Raw genomic sequence first — 24,998 nt, 5'->3', positions numbered from 1 at the left:
AGCCTTTGACAAAGTGGCACACGAAAGACTCCTCAAGAAACTTAAGTCGGCGGGATTAGGCGACGATCTGACAGCGTGGATCAAAGACTGGCTCACTGAAAGAAAACAACGAGTTGTATTCAACGGACAGGCCTCTGAGTGGCTCCCGGTCACAAGTGGAGTGCCACATGGGTCAGTGCTGGGACCCATACTTTTCATCATATATATCAACGACCTAAAACTAGGATTAAAATCCAATCTTTCAAAATTTGCCGATGACACAAAGGTGGGTGGGAAAGCCCTCATGACGGCAGACTGCGAAATTATCCAGAGACCTGGACCAGATCACTCGGTGGTTAGAAAAATGGCAGATGTCCTTCAACACTACCAAATGTAAAGTAATGCGTATCGGATCCAGAAACAGCAACCACACATACCACATGGGTGGCGAACCACTACATGTTGTGCAAGATGAAAGAGACCTCGGGGTCACCATCAGCAGTGACTTGAAACAAACAAAATACTGCAAGTCCGCCTGTAAGAAAGCCAATACAATGCTTGGGTTCATATCGAGGAACTTCGAATACAAGACGCCGGGAGTTATGTTATCCTTGTATAATTCGCTGGTAAGGCCCCACCTGGAATACGCCGTGCAATTCTGGTCTCCTAATTACAGGAAAGACATTGAATTACTTGAGAGAGTACAGCGCCGCGCCACGAAGATGATACCATCACTGAGGACGAAGCCCTATGAAGAGCAACTCGAGCGACTCAACCTCTTCACGTTGGAAAAGAGACGACTGCGGGGAGACATGATACAAGTCTTTAAGTACCTGAACAAGCTCAGCAACGTTGATCACTCCAAACTCTTCACGCTACAAACCAACCTGAGAACAAGAAACAACGGAAAAACAATTCAAGCAAAGCGATGCAATACCGACATCGGCAGGAGTTATTTCTCGAATAGAGTTGTTCGCCACTGGAACAGCCTTCCTGCAGAAGTGGTTAGCGCAGAGACCATCAACTCTTTCAAGAAACGCATTGATCGCCACTTTGCTGCATCGGGAGTGAACTGAACGTTCCCAAGAGTAGGTACACAAGGGCTTTAATCCTTCCCTGCAAGCCACTCCTGTGGCAAACGGATTGATTAAATCACTGAACGCAGGCAGCCTAGTAATGAGCCAACAGGCTTTCTGCTGCCTGTTAGTCCATGTTTATCCTCATCCTCCTTGTCTTCCTCCTCCTCCTACTCCTTCTCTTTATCCTTATTCTCGTCCTCCTTGTCTTTCTCCTCCTCCACTTCCATCTCCTCCTTATCAATATTTCAACAAGAATCTAATAGTTTTTTTTTCGGGTTCTAATGAGCTTTCACTTATTTGATTCGCTTTTCTTCTTTTATCTCATCTCATTCTCATTCTCCATTATTCCCACTTTCTTTTTTTCCTAATTAATTTTAAGCTTTTCGACGTTTCCAAATATTCTCTCTCTCTCTCTCTCTCTCTCTCTCTCTCTCTCTCTCTCTCTCTCTCTCTCTCTCTCTCTCTCTCTCTCTCTCTCTCTCTCTCTCTCTCTCTCTCTCTCTCTCTCTCTCTCTCTCTCTCTCTCTCTCTCTTATCTCCTCTTCTTTTTCATTACTTATCTCTTTTCCTTGTTCCTCTATTTACTCCCAACATCTTTTCATTATCCTCCCTCCTTCAGTGTCTTTCAGGTTCACTTACTCCTCCACTCACTGTCTATCTTTCAATTTTCTCCCCCCTTCACTTTTCTCTCGTTTCCTTCTTATTCCTTCCTTTCATCTCCTTACCCTCTCTACTTCCTTCCGTGTCCGCCACTTCTCTCTCCACCTCTTCCCCTTCTTCCCTTCACTTCATTACCATCCCCTCTTTCCTGGTTTTTCCTCCTCCCCTCCTGCTGTTTACCTCATTTTTCTTATCATACACTTAACACACCTCCGCCCTCCCAGCTCTCTGATTTCCACCATTATTTCAGTCTCTCCTTTTCTCTTTGACTGTAACCCCTATCTTCTTCATTTCCGGTTCATCTCTTTCCTTTCACCTCCTATCTCTTTAAAAGCAAAATAAATAGCTGTTTTTCCCCTCTTCATGAAACATTTACCTCACTCTTCCTTTCTTTTAAATACATTACATTTAGGGTTACAACATGAACTTTTGTTACTAATTCTGTTATTCGTTTTTTTTTTATATATCCATTGCCATGCTCTTGCCCCATCTTATCTTTTAGTATATATTTCTCCTATGTTCTCCTTCTTGCCCATTCTCCTTCTTATATTATTTTCCTCAACTCCTATTCTATTATCCTTTTTTTTTTCCATTTACTCCTATCCTACTGACATTTCTTTCGTTTCCATATGTCTCCTTGCCTGTCCACTCTCCTCCTCCTCCTCCTTCTCGTTCCTTATCTCTTTCTCCCCTGATTCTGGCCACTCACTCCTCTCCGCTCCCTCCACTCAGAGCCCAGGACGCGCGTGGTGGACGAGCGCGGGGACCAGGTGGAGGAGAAGCACTACAACAGCGGCAGCATGATCGAGCTCAAGTGCATCGTGGAGCAGGTGCCCTTCCCCCACGGCCCCGTCACCTGGCGCAGGGGGTCCACCGTGCTCTCCTTCAACACCTCCAGGGGCGGCATCAGGTGGGTACAGAAGGGGAAAAGAGAAAAGGGGTCACGCAGGACTTTAAAGCTGACACAGGGATCCTCAGAGCCATACAGCAAAGGGTTCAGGTGGGTACGGAAGGGGAAAGGTTAAAGGGATCTTGCAGGACTATAAAATTGACACAGGTATCCTCAGAGCCATAAAAGGGCGGACTCAGGTGTCTATAGGCGGTCAGGGCCATCACGTACCCTTTTGGAATTAAAGGAAAGGGATCAAATACGACTTAAATTTGACACAGGTATCTTCAGAGACATACAGGGACGGATTCAAGTGGGTACAAGTAGTTAGCTAACACAAAAAAGGGATTTCACGTACCCTAATGAACGTTAAAAGAAAAGGGGTCACCTAAGACTTGAATGGTGCACTAAAAAGGACGAAATCAGATGTGTACAGGTAGTTAACTAAAGCAACGAAAACGGCATCACCCATTTTCAGTACCCTTTTGGACTTAGAAAAAAAGGTTACCTAGGACTAAAGGGTAGACACAGGTACCCGAAGAGCTATACAGGGACGAAATCAAGTGTGTGCAGGTGGTTAAAAAGAAAGGTGTATCACGTACGTTCATTAGAGGAAGAGGGAAAGAAAGTTTCGCTTAGTCGGCGCAACATCTGTGGTTATATACCGGAGAGAGACAGAAGGGGAAGGAATTATAGGAGAAGGGAACATATCCCAGGAGACGGGACACAGACCCCGATTAATACCTGGTACCCATTCGCTGCTGGGTGGACAGGGGCGTAGGGTATCGGAAAAGCCGTAGTGGAAGAGGGGTTACCTGTAGACGAAGAAGGCGATGGTGTTAGCTTTATCACAATACAGGTACGAAATCAAGTGAGTAAAGGTGAGGAAATGAACTGAAGGAAGAACATTTGGGACTTTATACATTGATTATCTTTATGGAATCATGAATTTTGTTATTGAGATTTTGACTGATCTAGAAAGTGCCCATGCCAGACCCTCTTCTTCTATTCTTTATTATCCATTTTTCATATCTTTAATTTTTCGCTAGTTCTTTCTATCGCATTTTCCTATTCCAGCTTCCCTTTCCTCTATCTATTCCTCTCCCCTATCTTTCAAATCTCCACTTCTCAACAAGCTCCCTTCTCTTTTAGCCAGCATGTTTTCCGTCACCCTTTCCCTCCTCTCCTCCAGCTTCCTTTTTCCATCAATTCCTCTCGCCTATCTTACACATCTCCACCTCTCACCCAACTCACTTCTCGTACCCTCTCTTCTTCTACCGAGCATTTTCTCCTTCACCCTTTCCCGGCTCTCCTCCAGCTCTCCTTTCTCCGCTTCACCTTGTTAGTCCTCGCACGTCTCATGTCCGCGTCTCTGATCAATCCTGAGCGTGTTAATGATAGAAAGGAGGGAGAATGGAGGTGCCCTGATTGTGACCGAGTGACTGCTTTGTGTGTGCATGTATGTGTGTGTGTGTGTGTGTGTGTGTGTGTGTGTGTGTGTGTGTGTGTGTGTGTGTGTGTGTGTGTGTGTGTGTGTGCGTGGAAATCGTGAATACCTTGAGTGCCTAGGTGTATTGAGACAGGAAAAGAGTGTGAAACGTGAGGGGAGTGGGCGAGCACTGTCTGTACGTGCGTGTGCGTGTGTGTGTGTGTGTGTGTGATAGACGAAAGCATAGATAGACAGAAAAAGTACGAAGAAATAACAGGCAGGAGCACAGATAGAACAAGTGAGCAGGTAACTCTCAAGGTAGCCACATCCCTGACCGCCCTTATCCGTCATCCCTTGGCCAGCGTGAAGGGGGACGAGACGGCGGGCTTCATCTCCAGCCGCCTCTACGTGGCCAACGCCTCGCCCGCAGACTCCGGCCGCTACTCCTGCTGGTATCGTAACTTCACCAGCGATACCGTCACCGTCCACGTCATAGCAGGTGAGTTTTTTTTATTAGACACCGAAGTAGAAAACAAAATAAAAACAGAAATAAACAATAAAAACAAAATAAACAGAAAAATCCATATGATTAGCCAAAAAGAACAATAAAAAATAATAAAGAAATCAACAAATCAACAAAATACAGAAAAAAAACGTGATAAGCGACAGATAAATAAATAAACTAAAATAAACCAAAAACGAAAATATACAAAATAAACAGAAAATAATATGATAAAAAAAACTAAACAAATAAATAAAATAAACAGAAAAAAATCAGCAAAGAAATAGATAAACAACGAAAAAAAATACAAACATTTAACAAAAACAAATAAAAAAATGAACAAAATAAAAAAAATCACCTGACTGCGTTAATGATTCACAGGTATAGACAGGTAGGCTTGCCATTTCGTATTCAGACTTCCAGTTTGTACACATACGAAAGAAAAAAAAACATCTTCACACACACACACACACACACACACACACACACACACACACACACACACACACATACACAATGAAAGATTTACCGGGTTTTACTTCTACTACTATCACGGTCAATCCTTTTTCCTATTTTCCTTCTTATTTCCTTTTCATCTCCTTCTCTTCCTCCTCCTTATTTATTCACCACCTCTTAAGAAAAATCACACACAGTATTCAATTAAAAAGCTCCACATACAAAGAAAGCACACAAACACACACACACACACACACACACACACACACACACACACACACACACACACACACACACACACACACACACACACACACACACACACACATGTAGATACACCGATGGATAATAAATCAGACACTACATAAATATTCACACATACACCCCCCCCAAAAAAAACATCCAGTCATTCTCGAACAGATGTAAAAAAATGTATCACCTACCACGCGTATAAATATTCGGAAAAAATGGACACCAGTGGCGGCATCAGTTTCAAATATTATATAAAAAAATGTGTATCAACAACTAATTCAATCATGATTTTTTGGTATATTGCTTGTGTCACCACCACCACGACCACGACCACCACCACCACCATCTCCACCACCACCTCAACGACCACCTCTACCACCACCGTGTTTATTGTTCGCAAATGGAGACGAAAGGACAGACAGACAGACAGTTAGACAGATAGATAAATAGATAGATAGATAGGTAGTTAAGCCCAGACATACAAATAGACAAACACACAGAAAAGAAAAGGAAGCATAAAATAAAACAATGTAAAAAAAAAAAAACGTAAATTAAAGCAGAAATGAATAGAAGTTGGGAAAAAGTCAGAAAAGTGGAGTGATGATGCAGGTGAGGCATACAGGTGAGCCAGGAAAGGTAGCACAGGACAGGTGAGTCAGGCCAGGTGAGGCAGCCCAAGTAACACACATCTCACCTCCGTGCACCTTTAGCCCCAGCTGAGTGCACGTCATAAAAAAGGATAAAAATTCGATACTTTGCACAGATTAATGTCCAACGTGAAAAGATAATTTGGAAGCTTTCTATGTCTGGCGGCTCAGGTAAATGGGTATTAAAGATGAAGGTTTTAGGTCGCGCCGCGCCTAATGGAATCAAATGTGAGCTAATTATCAACGGGCGGAAATGGATAATTAAAGATGATAATAAAGACAATAGAAAAAGTGGTGGTAAAAAAAAAGTGCAGGAAGTGAAAAAGGAAAAGTGTTGGAATGACGTGACCGAGAAAACGTGAGAAGTGTGTGTCTGTTTCTTTTTTGTTTTGTTTTTTTATTTAATGTAAAAATGTCGGTCCCCGTGAGAGCCAATCCGTACACCGGCTGGAAAAAAATGGAAAAAATAAAATGGAAAAAAGAAAATGGAAAAAAGAAAATGGAAAAAAGAAAAGGGAAAAATGAAAAAACAGAGAATGACAAAACAGAAAGTGTGAAAGGGCTGAAAATAAGAAGATGGGAAAAAAGAAAATGGGAAAAATGGGAAAAAGAAAATGGGAAAAACGCAAAAAAGAGAATGGGGAAAAAGAAAAGGCTGGAAAAAAGAAACGCGGAACGGAAAAAGAGAGTGACAATTTCAAAGGACAAAAGAAAAAAGAATGAAAGAAACTATAACTCACACTGACAACACGCATTTGCCTTCACTACAAAAAAAAAAATAAAAAAAAAATAAATAAATAAAATAAAATAAAACATAAATTACGCACTCTTGAATCTGACGTGTGTGTGTGTGTGTGTGTGTGTGTGTGTGTGTGTGTGTGTGTGTGTGTGCGCGCGTGAGGGCCAGCATAGCACCTGTGTTCCCATGCATACACCCTTTCCCTTCATATCCCGGGTGTGTTTACAATTGAATCAGGCCGCCTCCGTGTCCCTATGTTACCGTTGTTTGTGCCTGCATATCCCCGGCGCGCCTGTATAACCCGTGCATCGCTGTATAACCTGTGTCTCGCTGTATATCCTGTGAGTGTGTGTGTGCGTTGGTGTAACATTCGTGTCCCCGGTATTTCGTGTCGCAGTGCTGAAACGGCTGCAACTCCCCCGTAATCTCTTGTGTTATGGTGGTGGAGGGGACGCAGTGGCGGTGGTGGTGGTGGGGGTGGGGGTGGTGGTGACGGTGTGATGGTTGTGGCCGTGGTTGCAGGAGACTTAGGGTATACTTTCACTATTTGTATACATCTGCATACATTAGATAGATCTCCGTGAAGCCTTGATGATGCTGCACTAGGGCAATGCACACACACACACACACACACACACTCACACACACACACACACACACACACAAATACATGGACTAGTTTATGGAATCTGTGTTCGTTACCCTCTCTTTCACTTTACAATATTATAACTTTCTGATGTCTGTCTGTCTGTCCGTCTGTCTGTATGTCTGTCTTTCACCCACACACCTGTCTCTCCCGTCACAGGTGAGAACTCCCAGGCCATGCAGCACGACGCCCCCCCTGAGAGCACGGCCGCCGCCCCCTTCGCCGCCCCCCGCTGGCAGCTCGTCGCCCTGCTCACCTGCCTCACCTGGCCGACACACCTGGGCCACGGCAGGTGATCTCCGCGTGCTCCCTCCGCCCCCCACCTCACTTGAGGGCCCAACGCGCCTCCCACACCTGTCCTTGTTCTCCATAAGCTTTTCTACATTTCAACGTACATGCATTACGCTTACCTACATAAGTCTACATGTGTGCGGCGTACATGTACACACTGACACTAATACTGGTGAGCGTTTTTCCCGTACATGTACACGCAGAGAATATTGACTCTTTTCCTTGTGTACACACGAGTTAATACGCCGCGCGCCCGGGCTGAAAAAACGCACACAAAACAGGAAGGGTTCACGTCCATATTGTTTGTTCTATCGCACACGCACACACGAACGCACGCACACAGGCAAACAAAAAAAAAAAGATTAATGAAAAACGCAAAAAAATATTCCACACACACACACACACACACACACACACACACACACACACACACACGCCGGAGAGCCCCACGATGCATCATATTCCTTCTCGTGTGTTAATAAGCCTACAATGATGTCTACGTTTTCTAAATACAAAAATTCAATATTCGAGACGTTTTATTTTCATGTGTTACGATGATGAAGAGGAGGAGGAACAGGAGAAGGAGGAGGAGGAGAAGGAGGAAAAGGAGGAGTAAAGGAAAAAGCAAGAAAATAAATGGGAGGAGGGGGAGAAGGAGGAGTAAGAGGAGGAATACAAAAAAGAAAGAGGAGTAGTGAGGGTAAGAGTACGCGCAGAAAGAGGAGGAAGTGCAGGAGGAGAACACGGAGGAGGAGAACAAGGAGGAGGAGAACAAGGAGGAGGAGAACAAGGCAGGAGGAGGAGGCAGAGGAGTAAGAGGAGGAGCAGGAAGAGAAAGAAAAGGAGGAGGAGGAGAAGAATAATGAGAAGAAAGGTTATGATAAAGATACATAGGAGAGGATTGGCGATATGAAGGAGATGGAAGACGAAGAAGAACAGGAAGAAAGGATGAAAGATGAAGGGGAAAACGAAGATAGAAGAGGATTGGACTTTAACGTGGTAGAAAGGATCATAACTTCACCCCCCACCCCCATACATCCACACCCACACCCACACACCCACACACCCACACCCACACCCACATACACGGAGGCGGGAAAAGGAGAGATTCCGGGCGAAGTTTATGGAGGGAAGTGTAAGAGAACTTCACTTTGCATCTTTCTTCCAGTCTCCTCCATCATGTTCCTCCAACCTCTCCATTTCCTTCTCTCTCTCTCTCTCTCTCTCTCTCTCTCTCTCTCTCTCTCTCTCTCTCTCTCTCTCTCTCTCTCTCTCTCTCTCTCTCTCTCTCTCTCTCTCTCTCTCTCTCTCTCTCTCTCTCTGTGTGTTTGTTTGTTTCCTCATTAACTTATACAGATAGATAAATAGAGAGAGAGAGAGAGAGAGAGAGAGAGAGAGAAAGAGAGAGAGATTGACGGCTTATTCAAATTTTAAGAAGGTACTGACAGCTTACTCGCTTTAACCTTTACTCTCTCTCTCTCTCTCTCTCTCTCTCTCTCTCTCTCTCTCTCTCTCTCTCTTACCATTCCTTCTCTTCCTTTTCCAATATTAATCCCCATATCCTCCCTTTTCCTTTCCTTTCTCTTAATCATTTCTTCCTTTACACTTTGCATTATTTTCCTCTTTCGTCTTTAACTTCCTCCTTCCCTTTCTCTTCTTATTTACTATCTTATACTTACACTCACTTTGTACTTTGCTTCCTTTCATACTCTTTTATCACTCCTTTCGTTTCTTTCTCTTCCCACCCTCCGTCACCTCCCTCCCTCCTCTCCCTCCCTCCCTCCGTCCGTCAACTCCTCTTCCTCCTCTTCTTCCTCTCCACGCCCCCGTTCCGTACATCTTCCTTTTTCCTCTTCATAAATGGATCAGCGTGGAGGCGAAGTGAGAGGAAACAGCTTACTTTCTCTCTCTCTCTCTCTCTCTCTCTCTCTCTCTCTCTCTCTCTCTCTCTCTCTCTCTCTCTCTCTCTCTCTCTCTCTCTCTCTCTCTCTCTCTCTCATATAAAGAGAAGACGTTTGAAAAGATGTCATGTTTCAGGAGAGAGAGAGAGAGAGAGAGAGAGAGAGAGAGAGAGAGAGAGAGAGAGAGAGAGAGAGAGAGAGAGAGAGAGAGAGAGAGAGAGAGAGAGAGAGAGAGAGAGAGAGAGAGAGAGAGAGAGAGAGAGAGAGAGAGAGAGAGAGAGAGAGATTAACACTCATCTTTATCACCTGTTTTTTCTTTCCCTCTGTATGTGTCTCTGTCTTTCTGTCCCTCTGTCTCTCTCCCTTTCTGTTTTTCCTCCCCTCTTCCCTTCCCCCTCCTTCTCTCCAATCTCCCTCCCTCCCCCTTACATCCTCCTCCCCCCCTCACGCACTCTGGTACCTTCACGCACCTTCACACACCATCACACACGTACCTCACCACGGACCAGTACTCAGATTTTTTCCCCTCAAATTTTCCCTCTCCCTCTGCTTCTCCCTCCATTCCCTTCTCTCCTCCCTTCCCTCTCCAACATCTACACGCAGCAGCAGCACCAGCAGGAACTCTTTAATGGACAGCGTGGCGTGTTTTTTTTTTTTTTTTTTTGTCATTACTGAACTTAAAAAAAAAAAAAAAAACGAAAAAGTACATGAAGTTTGGGATTTTTAAAGGCAGAGCTAAAAGGTTCAAGCCGTGATATTTTGATGGCATAGCTAAAAAAGTGTGGCGGGTTTATATTTTTTTTCTAGTCATTCCTCAAACTTAAAATTTCCCCGTAAAAGTACATGAAGTTTGGGATTTTTACGACAAAGCTAAAAGGTACGAACCGTGATTTTTTTTTTACGTTGCATGGACTCACTGACTCATCCTCGATTATCCTTTCACTCTAGATAAGATGAAGTATTTGCGTGTTTTAAAGTAGTGCTATCGAACCGTACTGAGGTGTGTGTATGTGTGTGTGTGTGTGTGTGTGTGTGTGTGTGTGTGTGTGTGTGTGATTTTTCTTATTGAGAGGTGGTGAATAAATAAGGAGGAGGAAGAGAAGGAGAAAAAAGGAAAAAAAGTATCAGACTAGGAAAAAGGATTGGCCGTGGCAGTAGTAGTGGTAAAACCCGGTAAATCTTTCATCGCACGGTAAACTCTATTCCTTCACTTTTCTCCAGCACAACGAAAAAAAAAAAAAAGTCCAGAATCATGAAGGTAGCAACACACAGGAGGGGAAAACACAACGCACCGCAAAGCAACGCCAACGCAATACATTACAACCCAATTCAACCCAATCTAACCTACCCTAACGTAACCCATCCCAACCAACAAAACCCAACTTAACCCAATAGAACACAACCCACCAAACCCAACCCAACCCAATCCAACCTCCAAGCATCCTAATGCAACCCAACCCAGCCCAAGCCAAGCCAAACCAAACGAAGCCAACCTAACTCAAGCGAACCCAACCTAACCCATCTCAACCCAACCTAGTCCAACCCAGCCAAACATAAACGAGCCCAACCCAACCCAACCCAAGCCAAGCCAACCCAACCTATCCTAACCTATCCCAACGCAACGCAAATCCAACCCATTCCAACCCATCCCAATCCAACCCATCCCAATCCAGCCCATCCCAACGTATCCTAACCTATCCCAACGCAACCCAAACCCGCCCAACCCTACCTAACCTAGCCTATCCCAACGCAACCCAAACCCAACCCATTCCAACCCAACGTATCCTAACTTATCCCAACATAGCCCGAACGAGCCCAACCCAACCTAACCTAACCTATCCCAACGCAGCCCAAACCCAACCCATTCCAACCCAACCCAACCCATCCCAATCAAACCCATCCCAACCCATACCCAACCCAACCTATTCTAACCTATCCCAACGCATCCCAAACCCGCCCAACCTATCCCAACGCAACTCAAACCCAACCCATTCCATCCAATCCCACCCGTCCCAATCCAACCCAACCCAACCCAGCCCGACACAACACAACAGAACACAGCACAACACATGAACATCGAGACTCTGGCAACACTCACCCTACAATCATCGGTATCTGTTATTGACGCGGACACTCATTCATTATTCGTCTCAATTATTTCACTCTTCCCTAATAAAGTGCCGCCCATTATTCATGATTTTTCTTGTGCAATTGACTTCGAGAGCAAATTTATTGAACTCTTTATTAGCCTGTTTGCCTGCGGGTCTATCTGTCTGTCTTTTTTTTTTGTCTGTGTGCCCGAATATTTCTCTACCTCTGTCTAATTTTGTCTGTCGATTTCTTTTCCTGTCTGTTTCTGTCTGTGTTTCTGTCTAACTGCTTGTCTGCCTGTCTTGCTGTTTATCATTCTGTCTGTTTTTTTTGTCTGTCTATCTAAGTGCGTGTCTGCTTGTTCACGTTTTTATTTATTTTTCTGTTCCAATCTGTCCCCCTGTCTATTTGTTCGTCTGTCTGTCTGCCTGGTTATCATACCGTATCTGTTTTTGTCTGTCCTTGCCTAACTGCCTGTCTGCTTGTACGCCCGTTTGTTTTTCTTTGTCACTGCCTTTCTGTCTCTCTGCCTGTCTGTTCCTCCGTTTATCTTTCTGTATCTGTTTCTCTGTCTGACTTTCTAACCGTTTGTCTGCCTGTCACTTCGTTTATCATTGTGCCTTTTTCTCTGTCTGTCTTTCTAACCGTTTGTCTGCCTGTCCGCCTGTTCTCATGCTTTATCTTTCTGTCCGTCTATCCATCTTTCTGTCCGTCCGTCTGTCTGCCTCTCCCTCTCCCGGCTCAAAAATGCCGCCGCTGTGATACAAACTTTACACACTCGCCGCTGTTTCATTCCGCACCTTACAACTTCGGCCCAAAAGTGTGTGACGGACCGCGGCAATGCATCTAAGAGTTTCCGGCGCCAGCAAAACCCGCGTATATTGCGTCTCTACAACACACACGCGAAAGAGAAAAAAGAAGCGGCAGAAACTCGGCGAAAAATAAAGGCGTGAGAAAAATGAGAAAACGTAAATTGGAAGCCATGTGAAAAATAACACGACCGAGACAACATCAAACTCTTTAAGCAACCCAGGCATGTGTGTGTGTATGTATGTATGTATGAATGTGTGTATGAATGAATGCAAGTATGTATGTATGTTATTATTATTATTATTATTATTATTATTATTATTATTATTATTAGTAGTAGTAGTAGTAGTAGTAGTAGTAGTAGTAGTAGTAGCAGTAGTAGTAGTAGTATTCGTAGTATTCGTAGTATTCGTAGTAGTATTCGTAGTAGTATTCGTAGTAGTATTCGTAGTATTCGTAGTATTCGAAGTAGTATTCGTAGTAGTATTCGTAGTAGTAGTAGTAGTATTCGTAGTAGTATTCGTAGTAGTAGTAGTAGTAGTAAAACATCAGTAGTAGCAATGTCAGTAATAAAGTAAAATGAAAGCAAAAATAATAAAACTAATAATGATAATAATGATGGTAATAATAGTAATAATAGTAATAATAACAATAATAGAAATAAACACTAGCAGCGTTGCAGAGTTCTGGCCCCGCCTTACACAATCGTCATTCCTCGTTAAATTAATTATTGATCGCCTTCATATTTTGTACCGCGCCGAAAAAATGACAAAACCAGATTACGTTAGTCTGACGAGGAGGGAGAGGGTGTAGGGGAGGGATGGGGAAGAGGAAGGGGAGGGATGAGAAGTGCCGGGAGGGAAAGAAGAGAACCTGAGTCTCATTATTACAATGAAGAGAGAGAGAGTTAACCCTCATAACAATTACACTCTTAGAGATATATGTGACGTTTAATATTTCCAAATTAACAGAATTAGAATTTCTCTCTCTCTCTCTCTCTCTCTCTTTTCTGCTGCAACACACTGAAACACTCGCTCCAGTTTAAGTACAACAACGAGTCACTTTTCCATTCATCTCCACATTAATACATAAGCTTACCTAAACAACACAAGACTATTATAGTTACGCCTTCTCACTCCATCCCCACACCTGGACGTCTCTAGATTATAGGCAATCCTTCCTAGTTCACCTGGCCTGTCTAAGGTTACTTGCTGTTTGATCCCCTCCCACTCCTATCTCCCTTAATGTCTTTCATTCAGTAGGTAGACTCATTAATATTATCTGGTACACGTTCGGTTAGTGGTGGTGGGGATGGTGGTGGTGGTTGTGGTGGGGAAGGACGGGTGGAGGGGGTAGGTAATGCTTTATCTGGTCTCGTGTATATGTTAGGTGTGTATATGTGCAAGAACAAGGGGTACTGAACGTGTGTGTGTGTGTGTGTGTGTGTGTGTGTGTGTGTGTGTGTGTGTGTGTGTGTGTGTGTGTGTGTGTGTGTGTGTGTGTGTGTGTGTGTGTGTGTGTGTGTGTGTGTTCTTTCCATGACCTTTCTCATCTTTACCTTTGCTTTCTCCATTCTCCTACCTCCTCCTCTTCCTCCTCCCCCCCCCCCTCCCCGCGCTCGGCCCTTGAGGATTAAAAATAAGAGTGGCACACACCTGGCAATGTTAGTCCGCGCCGTGTAACTCACAAGTAAATTGGTTCAGGAGAGGATTAGTCTAATTTATCCTCCGATTCCTCGATCCCTGTTTTTCCTTTGCTCTGTGTGTGTGCATGTGTGTGCGCGCGTGTGTGCGTGTGTGTGTGTGTGTGTGTGTGTGTGTGTGTGTGTGTGTGTGTGTGTGTGTGTGTGTGTGTGTGTGTGTGTGTGTGTTTGCGACGCTCACGTTTTTTTTTTTTTTTTTTTTGGTGGAGGATGCTAAAGGGGAACACGTCCTCTACCGGTGCCATGCATTAGCGTTCTGTCAGTCTTCGTTTTATTATCTCTGTTGCTGTTACTTTTATTTCTTTTCTATTATTATCATCATTACCATCGTTTTCATCGTCGGTCGTGCTCTGCTGTTGCTGTCATTTCTCTATTTTTTCCTTATTCCTGTTTTCCTGTGTTTCTCCTTTTTCTTCCTGTTCTGTGTATGTTATGTTTGTTCTTATTCGTGTTAGTCTTGCTGTTCTTGCTTGTCTCACTATTGAAGCTTCACCGTATTTTTTATCCTCTTTTTCTTTCCTGCTTTCCTGTTCTAGTTCTGTTTCTCGTATGCACTGTTCTTTTCGTGTCTCAGTTCTACGTAAGCTTTCTCTTTTTCATCTCTTTCCCTGCTCTCTCTTTCTCTCCGTTCGTGATTTCAATTTCACTCTACCTCTTCTATTTCCTCGCTTAGAATACTTTTCATTTATGCAACAACCGTGGCAACGCATATCATTCTTCTGCATTTTCCTTTCCTCTCCTTCTCCCTCCCTTCCATTCTTCTCGCCACTTCCCTTCCCGCTTCATATTATTAATTATTCAGTAGGGTTTTGGCAGACAGCAAACACAAGTGGGTGATATATATTAAGGGCAGGACATGTATTAAACCAACGCAGGGGCTGAGGGTAAGGTTAATACAACATACACAGATCTATTCATATCTCTGTTTCGCTCTATTTCTCTGTTTTCTTCTTTCTATTTCTCTTTATTTTCTAGCTTCATATGATCCTTTCCTCTTGTTATCTTCCACCTTTTCTCTCACCTTTTCCTTTCCCTCCACTTCCATTTTCCTCTCCCTCTGGGTCTCTGTTTCTTCCTCAGTCTTTCTCTCTCTTTTTTTCTGGCTTCATATGATCCTTTCCTCTCTTTACCTCCCACTTTTTCTCTCATCTCTCATCGCTTTCCTCTTTTCCTTTCCTCCCACTTTAGTTTTCCTCTCCCTTTGCCTCTCTGTTTTCTCCTCATTCTTCCTCTTCCTCTCTTTTTCTGGCTTCATATGATCCTTTCCTCTCTTTGCCTCACATTTTTTTCTCTTCTCTCATCGCTTTCCTCTTTTCCTTTCCTCCCACTTTAGTTTTCCTCTCCCCTTGCCTCTCTGTTTTCTCCTCATTCTTCCTCTTCCTCTCTTTTTCTGGCTTCATATGATCCTTTCCTCTCTTTACCTCACATTTTTTTCTCATCTCTCATCGCTTTCCTCTTTTCCTTTCCTCCCACTTTAGTTTTCCTCTCCCCTTGCCTCTCTGTTTTCTCCTCATTCTTCCTTTTCCTCTCTTTTTTCTTGCTTCATATGATCCTTTACCCTTTTTACCTTCCACTTTTTCTCCCGCCTTTCATAAGTTTCCCCTTCTCCTTTACTTTCCCTTTCATTCCCCTCCCTCTTTGTCTCTCTGTTTTTCCTCACCCTTTCTCTTTTTCTCTTGATCCATACCCCTTTTTATTTCTCACTTTTTCTCTCACCTCTCTTAACCTTCCCCTTATCCTTTCCTTGCACTTTCGTTTTCCTCTCCCTTCCGTACCCTATTTACTCTATCCACTTGCTCTCTCTCCTTTCTCATTAACCTATTCTACTCCCCTATTCTTTTTACCCTCATTTATTTGTTGATTTATTTTTTTCTTCCTTTCTTCTCTCTTCACGTATCCATGTCTTCCACTTCTTCCACTTCTATGTCCTCTTTCTTCCACACCTACTCCTCCATTTACTTGATTTATCCATCTCTCTCATTCCCCTCATCTTGTTTATTTTTCACTTTTCCTTGCCTCTCTATCTGTCCATACCCTTCCATTTTTTCATCCACTCATTGTTTCCTCTCTTTACCTACTGTTTGCTCTCTCTCATGTACTTAATCTACTCCCTCTTCTTATTTATTTTATTTCCCTTGCCTCTCCATTCACCTACCCTTCTATTTTCTGTTTCTCCTGTACAACAATTCCATTCTCTACTCCCTTCTCCACTTCCCCTTTCCTCTCTCTCATTTATTACCTCTATTATGCCCCTTATCTTTTTCAATCTTTATTTTCTTCCCTCTCTCTTCTCCTACCCTTCCAATTTCTGTTTCTCCCACTCAATGTTACCTCCACCCACTTATTATTTGCTCTTCCTCATTCACTTCCTTCTCTCCTCCTTTTCCTCTTTATTTATCTTCATATTCCTTTCCTCTCCATTCACCTACTCTTCTATCATATATCTTTACATCTTTCATCTCTCCCTTTATCTTCCTATTCCTTCTTTTCTTTCTATTTTCCCTTCTCTCCACACACCCTTCCATTTTCTTTCTCCCACTCATCTTTCTACTCTTCATCTTGTTATTACTTTTCCTATTCCTCTCCTCTCCATTCACCTACCCTTCCATCATATACTTCTACCCCTTCCATCTTTCCCATCAATATTTTTTTCATTCTTTTCTTTAGTTTTCCTTTCTCTTCACACACACACACACACACACACACACACACACACACACACACACACACACACACACACACACACACACACACACACACACACACACACACACACACACTTCCATCTTCTCTTTTTTCCCTTACATTGGTTCCCGTCTCCTCTTACTCTCTGTCCGTTCCTCCTTCCTTACCCTCTTCTTATTTATTTTCTTTTCCTTTCCTTTCCATTCACACGCCCCTCCATTTCGTCTTTTTCCCGCACAACGTTTCCCCTCTCCATTTGCTCTCTGCCCTTACTCGTCCGTTCCGCTTTCTGCAATCCGCTTAGTCTCGATCCGTTACTGAGTCATTCGTCCCGTGCCCCTCTCCGCTTCCCCTCTCTCGTCCCCTTCATGTATACACAATACCATGCTGAATGCTTTATGAACGTCGCCCTGAGTAAGCAGAACCCGTACTCTCTCTCTCTCTCTCTCTCTCTCTCTCTCTCTCTCTCTCTCTCTCTCTCTCTCTCTCTCTCTCTCTCTCTCTCACACACACACACACACACACACACACACACACACACACACACACACACACGCGGAGGGGACAACATCGAGGGTGTTTCTTTAATTAGTTAGCAGAGATTTCCCCACTGAGTGCAGGTGAGACGGACTTGATTAGGAGTTAATGACACAGGTGAAAGTGCTTCGTCAAGTACGATGACCCAAATGGCCGAGTAAAAAAGGATTTTCAGAAAAGACAGATATGGATAGATATAAAAAGAAGATAGAGATAAAGACAGATAACTAGATATGTAGAGATGAAGGAAAGTCTCACTGGAGAGGTAGATAGAAAGATATATAGAGAGAACGGAATGATGATTTTCTTACATAACAATACATACTTTCCCTCTATTTCTTATGTTCTAATGTATTAATTTTAAAACACTTTGCTTGTTCTTGTCTCTTCTTTTATACTGATTCCTCTTCTTCCTGTCGGAAGCCATAACTTCTAAGACGAAAAAAAAGTAAAAACAGTTCAATAAATCAACTTATGGATAATGTAACACTAAAGCACCAGTTTCCTTGCGTGTAAAAGGTAAAACATCAGTACCAATAAAAACAACAACAACAACAACAAAAAACCGAAAAAAAAACCAGGTAGCATCGATTTCATGATACTTAAACCATCATCCAAATTCCCATAGACTTTCTTTATCGTCGCGGTCTCGGTCAATACTTCATTATAGCCTTTGGAGTTTATCACGAGTTTATAATGCGCTGATACTTAATTTTGTGCGTCCCGTGTGGCGCGTGCAGCGCGAAATTATGTCCAGGTATTCCCGTGCACTAAGCCGTGATGCGCTACGTGGAAAGCGAGTGTATATAGGAAATGAGGAGAGAAAAGGGAGAGAATATAGGAAAAGGAGAGAAAAGGGAGATTATACAGGAAAAGAGGAGAGAAAAGGGAGAGTATATAAGGAAAGAGGATAGGAGAGAAGAGATAGTGGTGTTAACGTTGATGGTGGCGGTCATTGTAGTAGTAGTAGTAGTAGTAGTAGTAGTAGTAGTAGTAGCGGTGGTAGTAGTAGTAGTAGTAGTAGTAGTAGGATGAGACGAGGATGAGGGGGATGAAAGGAGGAGGAGGAAAAGGAGGAGGAGAAGAGAGAGTAAAATGGTGAATTATTAAAATACTGACCGATGTTTTCTCTCATGACAACCTTTTCTTATTGTCTGTCTGTCTGTATGTTTGCTTGCTTGTTTGTTTAGTTTTCTCTATCTGCCTGTCTGTCTGTGTGTATGTCTGTCTCTTCTCTCTCTCTCTCTCTCTCTCTCTCTCTCTCTCTCTCTCTCTCTCTCTCTCTCTCTCTCTCTCTCTCTCTCTCTCTCTCTCTCTCTCTCTCTCTCTCTCTCAAACTCTTTCACCTTCCCATCACGACATCTTCATTCAATAAAGCAAACCAAATCACAGGTAAGACAGCACCTGAACCCTCCCACACCTGACATTTACTTTCAAGGCCACGTAATCACCTCACGCCACCTGAAACCTGCTAATGGAGGCGGAGAAGGTGAGGAGAGGGAAAGTTGTACATGTGGATGGAGTGTGGAGGTGACGGTGGAGAAGAAACTCGTGGTGGAAGGGAAGAATGTGGAAAGAGTGACATGAAATACTATAATGTTTTTCTTCTATTTATACAGCTAAGTGAGGCAGAGAAGATAAGAGGAGGGAAGGGAAAGGTGAGGAAAGTGAGAGTTGTACAGGTGAGTGGAGCGTGGAGGTGATGGCGGAGAAACTCGTGGTGGGAGGAAAGAATGTGGAAAAGGATAGGAAGAGAAAGAGAAGAGAAGAGACTCGTTGTGAAAGGGAATGACGTGAGAAAGGATGTGGAAAGGATGTGGATAAGGATGGGAAGAGAAAGAGAACAGAAGAGACTCGTTGTGAAAGGGAATGACGTGGGAAAGGATGTGGAAAGGATGTGGAAAAGGATGAGAAGAGAAAGAGAAGAGAAGAGACTCGTTGTGAAAGGGAATGACGTGGAAAAGGATGTGGAAAGGATGTGGAAAAGGATGGGAAGAGAAGGAGAACGGAGGATACTCGTTATGAAAGGGAATGACGTGGAAAAGGATGTGGAAAGGATGTGGAAAAGGATGGGAAGAGAAAGAGAACAGAAGATACTCGTTATGAAAGAGAATGACGTGGAAAAGGATGTGGAAAGGAATGGTAAGGAGTGTTATCATGCTATCCTCTTATTCATGCAGCTGGGTGAAGATGAGAAGAGAAGGGAAGGGAAATAAAGTGGAATGCTAGAGATAAATGTGTTCTTATGGTACTATATGAAAGGTGGTGATAGAAGGTGGAGATGGAAGGAATTAATGTAGAAAACGACGAGAAAAAGGATGTGCAAAAGGATGGGATGAGAAAGAGAAGTGACTCGTGAAAAGGAATAACGTGGGAAAGGATGTGGAAAGGATGTGGAAAGGATGTGGAAAGGATGTGGAAAGGAATGGTAAGGAATATTATCATGCTATCCTCTCATTCACGCAGCTGAGTGAAAGAATGAAGAGAAGAGAAGGGAAACGAAAGTGCAATGATACAGATAAATGTGTCTTAATGGTACTACGTGAAAGGTGGTGATAGAATTGAAGGTGGAGATGAAAGGAATTAATGTAGAAAACGACGTGAAAATTAATGGTAAGTAGTAATATCAAGCCATTCTCTTATTTTTACGACTGAGTAAGGAAGAGAAGAAAAGGAAAAGAGAACAGGGATTTAGATTAATGTGTCCTTATGGTACCATGTGAAAGGTGGTGATAGAAATGAAGGTGGAGGTGGAAGCAACTAATGTAGAAAACGACGTGAAAGAGAATGGTAAGTAGTCATGTCATTCTCTTATTTTCACGGCTGAGTAAGGAAGAGAAAAAAAAAAAAGGAAAAGAGAACAGAGATTTAGATTAATGTGTCCTTATCGTACTATAAAAAAGACGGTGACGGAAAGGAAGGCAGCGGCAAGATGGAGGAAGGGAGAGGGAAGAAAAAAACAGCGCAATCCAATTCTTTGCATATCTAATTTATGAGAAGGTAGAAGCTGAGGAGGTGGAGCGGTAAAAAGGTAAAAGGGCCTTCATGGGTGTACAGGGAAGGTTGAAATGGAAAGTAATGTGATTTTGGAGCGGTGGGACGCAAGGTACACCATCACCTTAATGGAGCGGTGAGGAGATAGGTAGACAGGTAAACAGGTTCTTATTAAGGTAGAAAGCGAAAAAAAGTGTAGAAAAGGAAAGTGATAAAGAGAACATAATATGGTATCCTGTAAATCCTTGTCATATACAGGGAAGGTGAGAAGACAGGCACGTAGACAGGTAAATAACGTCTTGATTAAGGTAGAGAGCGAAAGGAAGTGTAGAGAGGGAAAGTGATATAGAGAACATTAAATAATGTCCTTAAATCCTTTTCTTGTACAGGGAAGATGAGAGGACAGGCAGGTAGACAAATAAAAAGATCTTGATTAAGGTAGAAATATGTGGAGAGGGAAAGTGGTAAAGTGGGAGTATAAAAGTGTCATTTAAATCCTTTTCTTATAGGGAAGGTGAGATAACTAACAGATAGACAGGTAATGGGCTCTGATTATGAGAGAGAAAGATAAAGGAGAGGTAGAGGAGAGAAAAGTGGTGGCGTAGAAAGGGCAGGTTGTGGGAAGGATAGCAAAGGATTATGACAGAGAGAGAGGGAGATATAGGAGAGATAGGTGGTGTTGTAGAAAAAGAAGGTTGTGAGAAGGGTGGTAAAGGATTATGAAAGAGAGAAAAGGAGTTACAGGAGAGGTAGAGGAGAGAAAAGTGGTGGAGTAGAGAGGGGAGGTTGTTAGCCTTTCTTGTTACCAACTTAAAGTGGTTTGTGTTATGTGTTAATATTTAATAATTTTAAGGCGCGAACTGTTATCTCACGTCAGGTCCGGTGTTCCGTTGCCTGCGTTCTCCAGTTGATTGAAGTGGTTAAGACAACACAATAGCCTTTTAGTTAAGTGATGTGTGGCCGAGCGGTAGCCGTTATAAGTTCACTTTAGTTCACTTTAGTTCTCTCTCTCAGGTTAATACAAATACCAAATGTATTTTAACTATATTAACAGTTGTGCTACATAAGGTTTACAGTTTACGTGAGCGAGACGCACGAAATCAGAGACAGCCACACCGCTGCAGGGCGCGGGGCGGCAGAGCACCGCTCGCCTGCCCGTCACCCGTCTTCTCTCCCTTCTCCGCCTTGTTCGCCCGTTTTATTTGCTTGTAGTTCGTCCGGAAGGATGTGGGTTCCGGTTGATGACGGCTGATGAAAGTCATCATTTGCTGATCCTAGTGTCAGTTCATCACAGCTTCCCACGGCCAAAAGCACGACGTGTTGTTAGACATCCTGTTGTGCGACACCGACCGGGTGTCGCCACACGTACAGTCATACATACACATGTACATTATAATATACACATTACAAGGTTGTGGGAAGGATGGCAAAGGATTATGACAGAGAGGGAGATAGAGGAGAGAAAGGAGGTGACGTAGAAAAGGAAAGTTGTGAGAAGGGTGGTAAGAGATTATGATAGAGAAAGGGAGTGAGATAGAGGAGAGGTAGAGGAGAGAAAGGTGGATATGTAGAAAGGTAAAGGGTGGAAAGGGAGGCAAAGAGTAGAGAGGAAAGGTGACGATGTAGGAAGACAAGGTGATGGAAAGGGAAGGAAGGACATAGAGAAGAAAGATGGAGTCATAGAAATAGAAGGAAGTGGAAATGAAACAGACATATAGAAGACAGGTTGTGGTGTAAAATTTAAGGATAGGAAAAGGTGGCAGAGGAACAGAAGGGAATGTCGGTGATGCAGGTAGGGTAGGCAGCGGGAAGGGAGGCCAAGGAACAGTGTCATCTAATTCCTTTATCTGTGCCCCAAATGCGGGAAAGTTTGGGTAAGTTAGTGGTGCATTTGTTGGGCAAATCGAGCCTCCTATCTCCCTTAAGTGGGTAAAGAATGCCAAGTTGGGGAAGGACTGAGGTGGTTACTCATAGCTTGCCTTCGTTAGTGTGTGTGTGTGTGTGTGTGTGTGTGTGTGTGTGTGTGTGTGTGTGTGTGTGTGTGTGTGTGTGTGTGTGTGTGTGTGATATTTCCCACCAAAATAACGGAACTGTTTTGACATTTGGGTGTAAAACTTTTAACCTAACTCTTGCAATGATAATAACATTAACCACGCACACACACACACACACACACACACACACACACACACACACACACACGCACACACACACACACTCCCCTTCACTGCGGCGTTGCGTCATACTACAACGTAATTTATCCATTCACGGCAGGAAGTTTAAGTAGCGCAAATAGTGTAAGTAGTGCAAGTAAATGTAAGCAAAAGTCACCTGTTTTGTCCTCCACCTGTACACGGGCCGGCCAGGTGAGAACAGGGAGCGTCAGGTGTGAGAAGGAAAACTAACGAGAGACTGTACATAATATTACCTTACTTTTAGGATGTCAGACACTATCATTTACAAGTTAACACCCTGCAGCAGAAGCTTAATTGTGAGTACTGAAGGATTAGTGGAGATTAGGGGCAGGTATTGGCAGGGGAAGTAATGGGAAGGGATGGGAAAGGAGGAGAAGGCAAGGGAAAGGAAGGGAAGGCAATGGAAGGGAAAGGAAAATAAATACAAGAGAAAGGAAGGCAAGGGAAAAGAAGGGAAGGGAAGTGAAGAGAAGAAAAGGAAAGAAAAGGGAGAGTAAGGAGAGAAAATACAGTAGAGGGAAAAGAAAGGGAAGGAATGGGGAGGGATGAAAATCGAGGGAAGGGTAGGAAAGGGAAGACAAGAGAAGGAAAGGGACGGGAAGTGAGGGGAAGATAAGGAAAGAAAAGGGAGAGAAAGGGAAGGAAACACAGCAGAGGGAAAAGAAAGGGAAGGAAAGGGAAGGGATGAAAATTGAGGAAGGGGAAGGGAAGGAAAGAGAAGAAAAGGAAAGAGACGGGAAGCGAAGGGAAGAAAAGGAAAGAAAAGGGAAAGTAAGGGAAGGAAATACAGTTGAAGGATAGGAAAGAGAATAAAAGGGGAGGGATAATAATCAAATAAAGGGAAGGAAAGGAAAGACAAGAGAGGGAAAGGGACGGGAAGTGAAGGGAAGAGAAGGAAAGAAAAGGGAGATTAAGGGAAGGAAATACAGTAGAGGGAAAAGAAAGGGAAGCAAAGGGGAGGGATGAAAATCGAGGAAAGGGGAGGGAAGGGAAAGCAGGAGAAGAAAAGGGACGGGAAGTGAAGGGAAGAAAAGGAAAGAAAAGGGAGAGAAAGGGAAGAAAACAGAGCAGAAGGAAAAGAAAGGGGAGGGATGAAAATCGAGGAAAGGGAAGGGAAGGGAAAGCAGGAGAAGAAAAGGGACGGGAAGTGAAGGGAAGAAAAGGAAAGAAAAGGGAGAGAAAGGGAAGAAAACAGAGCAGAAGGAAAAGAAAGGGGAGGGATGAAAATCGAGGGAAGGGAATGGAAGGGAAAGCAGGAGAAGAAAAGGGACGGGAAGTGAAGGGAAGAAAAGGAAAGAAAAGGGAGAGAAAGGGAAGAAAACAGAGCAGAAGGAAAAGAAAGGGGAGGGATGAAAATCTAGGGAAGGGAAAGGAAGGGAAGACAAGAGAAGGAAAGGGACGGGAAGTGAAGGGAAGAAAAGGAAAGAAAAGGGAGAGTAAGGGAATGAAACACAGCAGAGGGAAAATAAAGGGATGGAAAGGGAAGGGATGAAAATTGAGGAAAGGGAAGGGAAGGAAAGACAAGAGAAGGAAAGAGACGGGAAGTGAAGGGAAGAAAAGGAAAGAAAAAGGTGAGTAAGGGAAGGAAATACAATAGAAGGAGGGGAAAGAGGAGAAAAGGGGAGGAATAATAATCGAGTAAAGGGAAGGGAAGGGGAGAGAAGGGTAAGAGGGAATGAGGTGAATGTACTCGAGGTGAGATACGTAACAAAAACAATAATACTGATGAAAAACGGGATAGCGCAAAATAATACTCTTGATGATAAACACACCGTTGCGGCCCTGGGACGGAACTAACGGAGGAACGCAAAAGCCGCTGACTTGAAACAATTAAATCAGACTCCACATCGAGGGAAAACTGCTGCGGAAAATGTTGATGCAAGACAAATAACACAAATAAACACAAACAAATTAAGCGCTGCCGAGTATTGCCATAAATATGTTGTTGGTGCTCCTGGCCATTAAATTAACTAGACTTCTATTTACAGTTTTTGTTTCTTTTACTCCTATTAATTTTTTTCATCTCTCCTTCTCTTCCATTTCCTCTTTGTTCTACACTATTTACATGTTTTTTTCTTTTACTTCTATTCTTTTTTCATCTCATTCCTTTGCTTCCATTTCTTCCTGCTTCTACATTTATCTTCCCTCTTTCTCTCACTGATTCACTAATTTAACTTTTTTCCCTTTTACTCTAACTCTTTTTTTCTTTTTGCTCTTCCTCTTTCTTCTCATTTCGTTACGTTTCCTTCCTGTATTCCTATCTCTCTTCCTCTTTCTTCTCATTTCGTTACGTTTCCTTCCTATATTCCTATCTCTCTTCCTCTTTCTTCTCATTTCGTTACGTTTCCTTCCTGTATTCCTATCTCTCTTCCTCTTTCTTCTCATTTCGTTACGTTTCCTTCCTGTATTCCTATCTCTCTTCCTCTTTCTTCTCATTTCGTTACGTTTCCTTCCTATATTCCTATCTCTCTTCCTCTTTCTTCTCATTTCGTTACGTTTCCTTCCTGTATTCCT

General features: G+C 43.2%; 1 protein-coding gene across 1 annotated transcript in view; it reads left to right on the top strand.

Annotated features, from left to right (window-relative positions):
• LOC126989251 (basement membrane-specific heparan sulfate proteoglycan core protein-like) overlaps nucleotides 1-8,088 on the top strand; it is a 60,362-nt gene extending 52,274 nt beyond the window's left edge. Inside the window, exons 3-5 of the mRNA XM_050847899.1 lie at nucleotides 2,451-2,628; nucleotides 4,399-4,535; nucleotides 7,438-8,088. Coding sequence (XP_050703856.1) covers nucleotides 2,451-2,628; nucleotides 4,399-4,535; nucleotides 7,438-7,574 — 452 coding nt within the window. The 3' untranslated portion in view covers nucleotides 7,575-8,088. The remainder of the gene's footprint in view (nucleotides 1-2,450; nucleotides 2,629-4,398; nucleotides 4,536-7,437) is intronic.
• The last annotated feature ends 16,910 nt before the right edge of the window (nucleotides 8,089-24,998 follow it).

This window comes from Eriocheir sinensis, unplaced genomic scaffold, assembly GCF_024679095.1.
Source record: "Eriocheir sinensis breed Jianghai 21 unplaced genomic scaffold, ASM2467909v1 Scaffold111, whole genome shotgun sequence".
NCBI lineage: Eukaryota > Metazoa > Arthropoda > Malacostraca > Decapoda > Varunidae > Eriocheir > Eriocheir sinensis.
The sequence above is the reverse complement of the archived record's forward strand: the minus strand, read 5'-3'. Positions and strand labels throughout refer to the sequence as shown.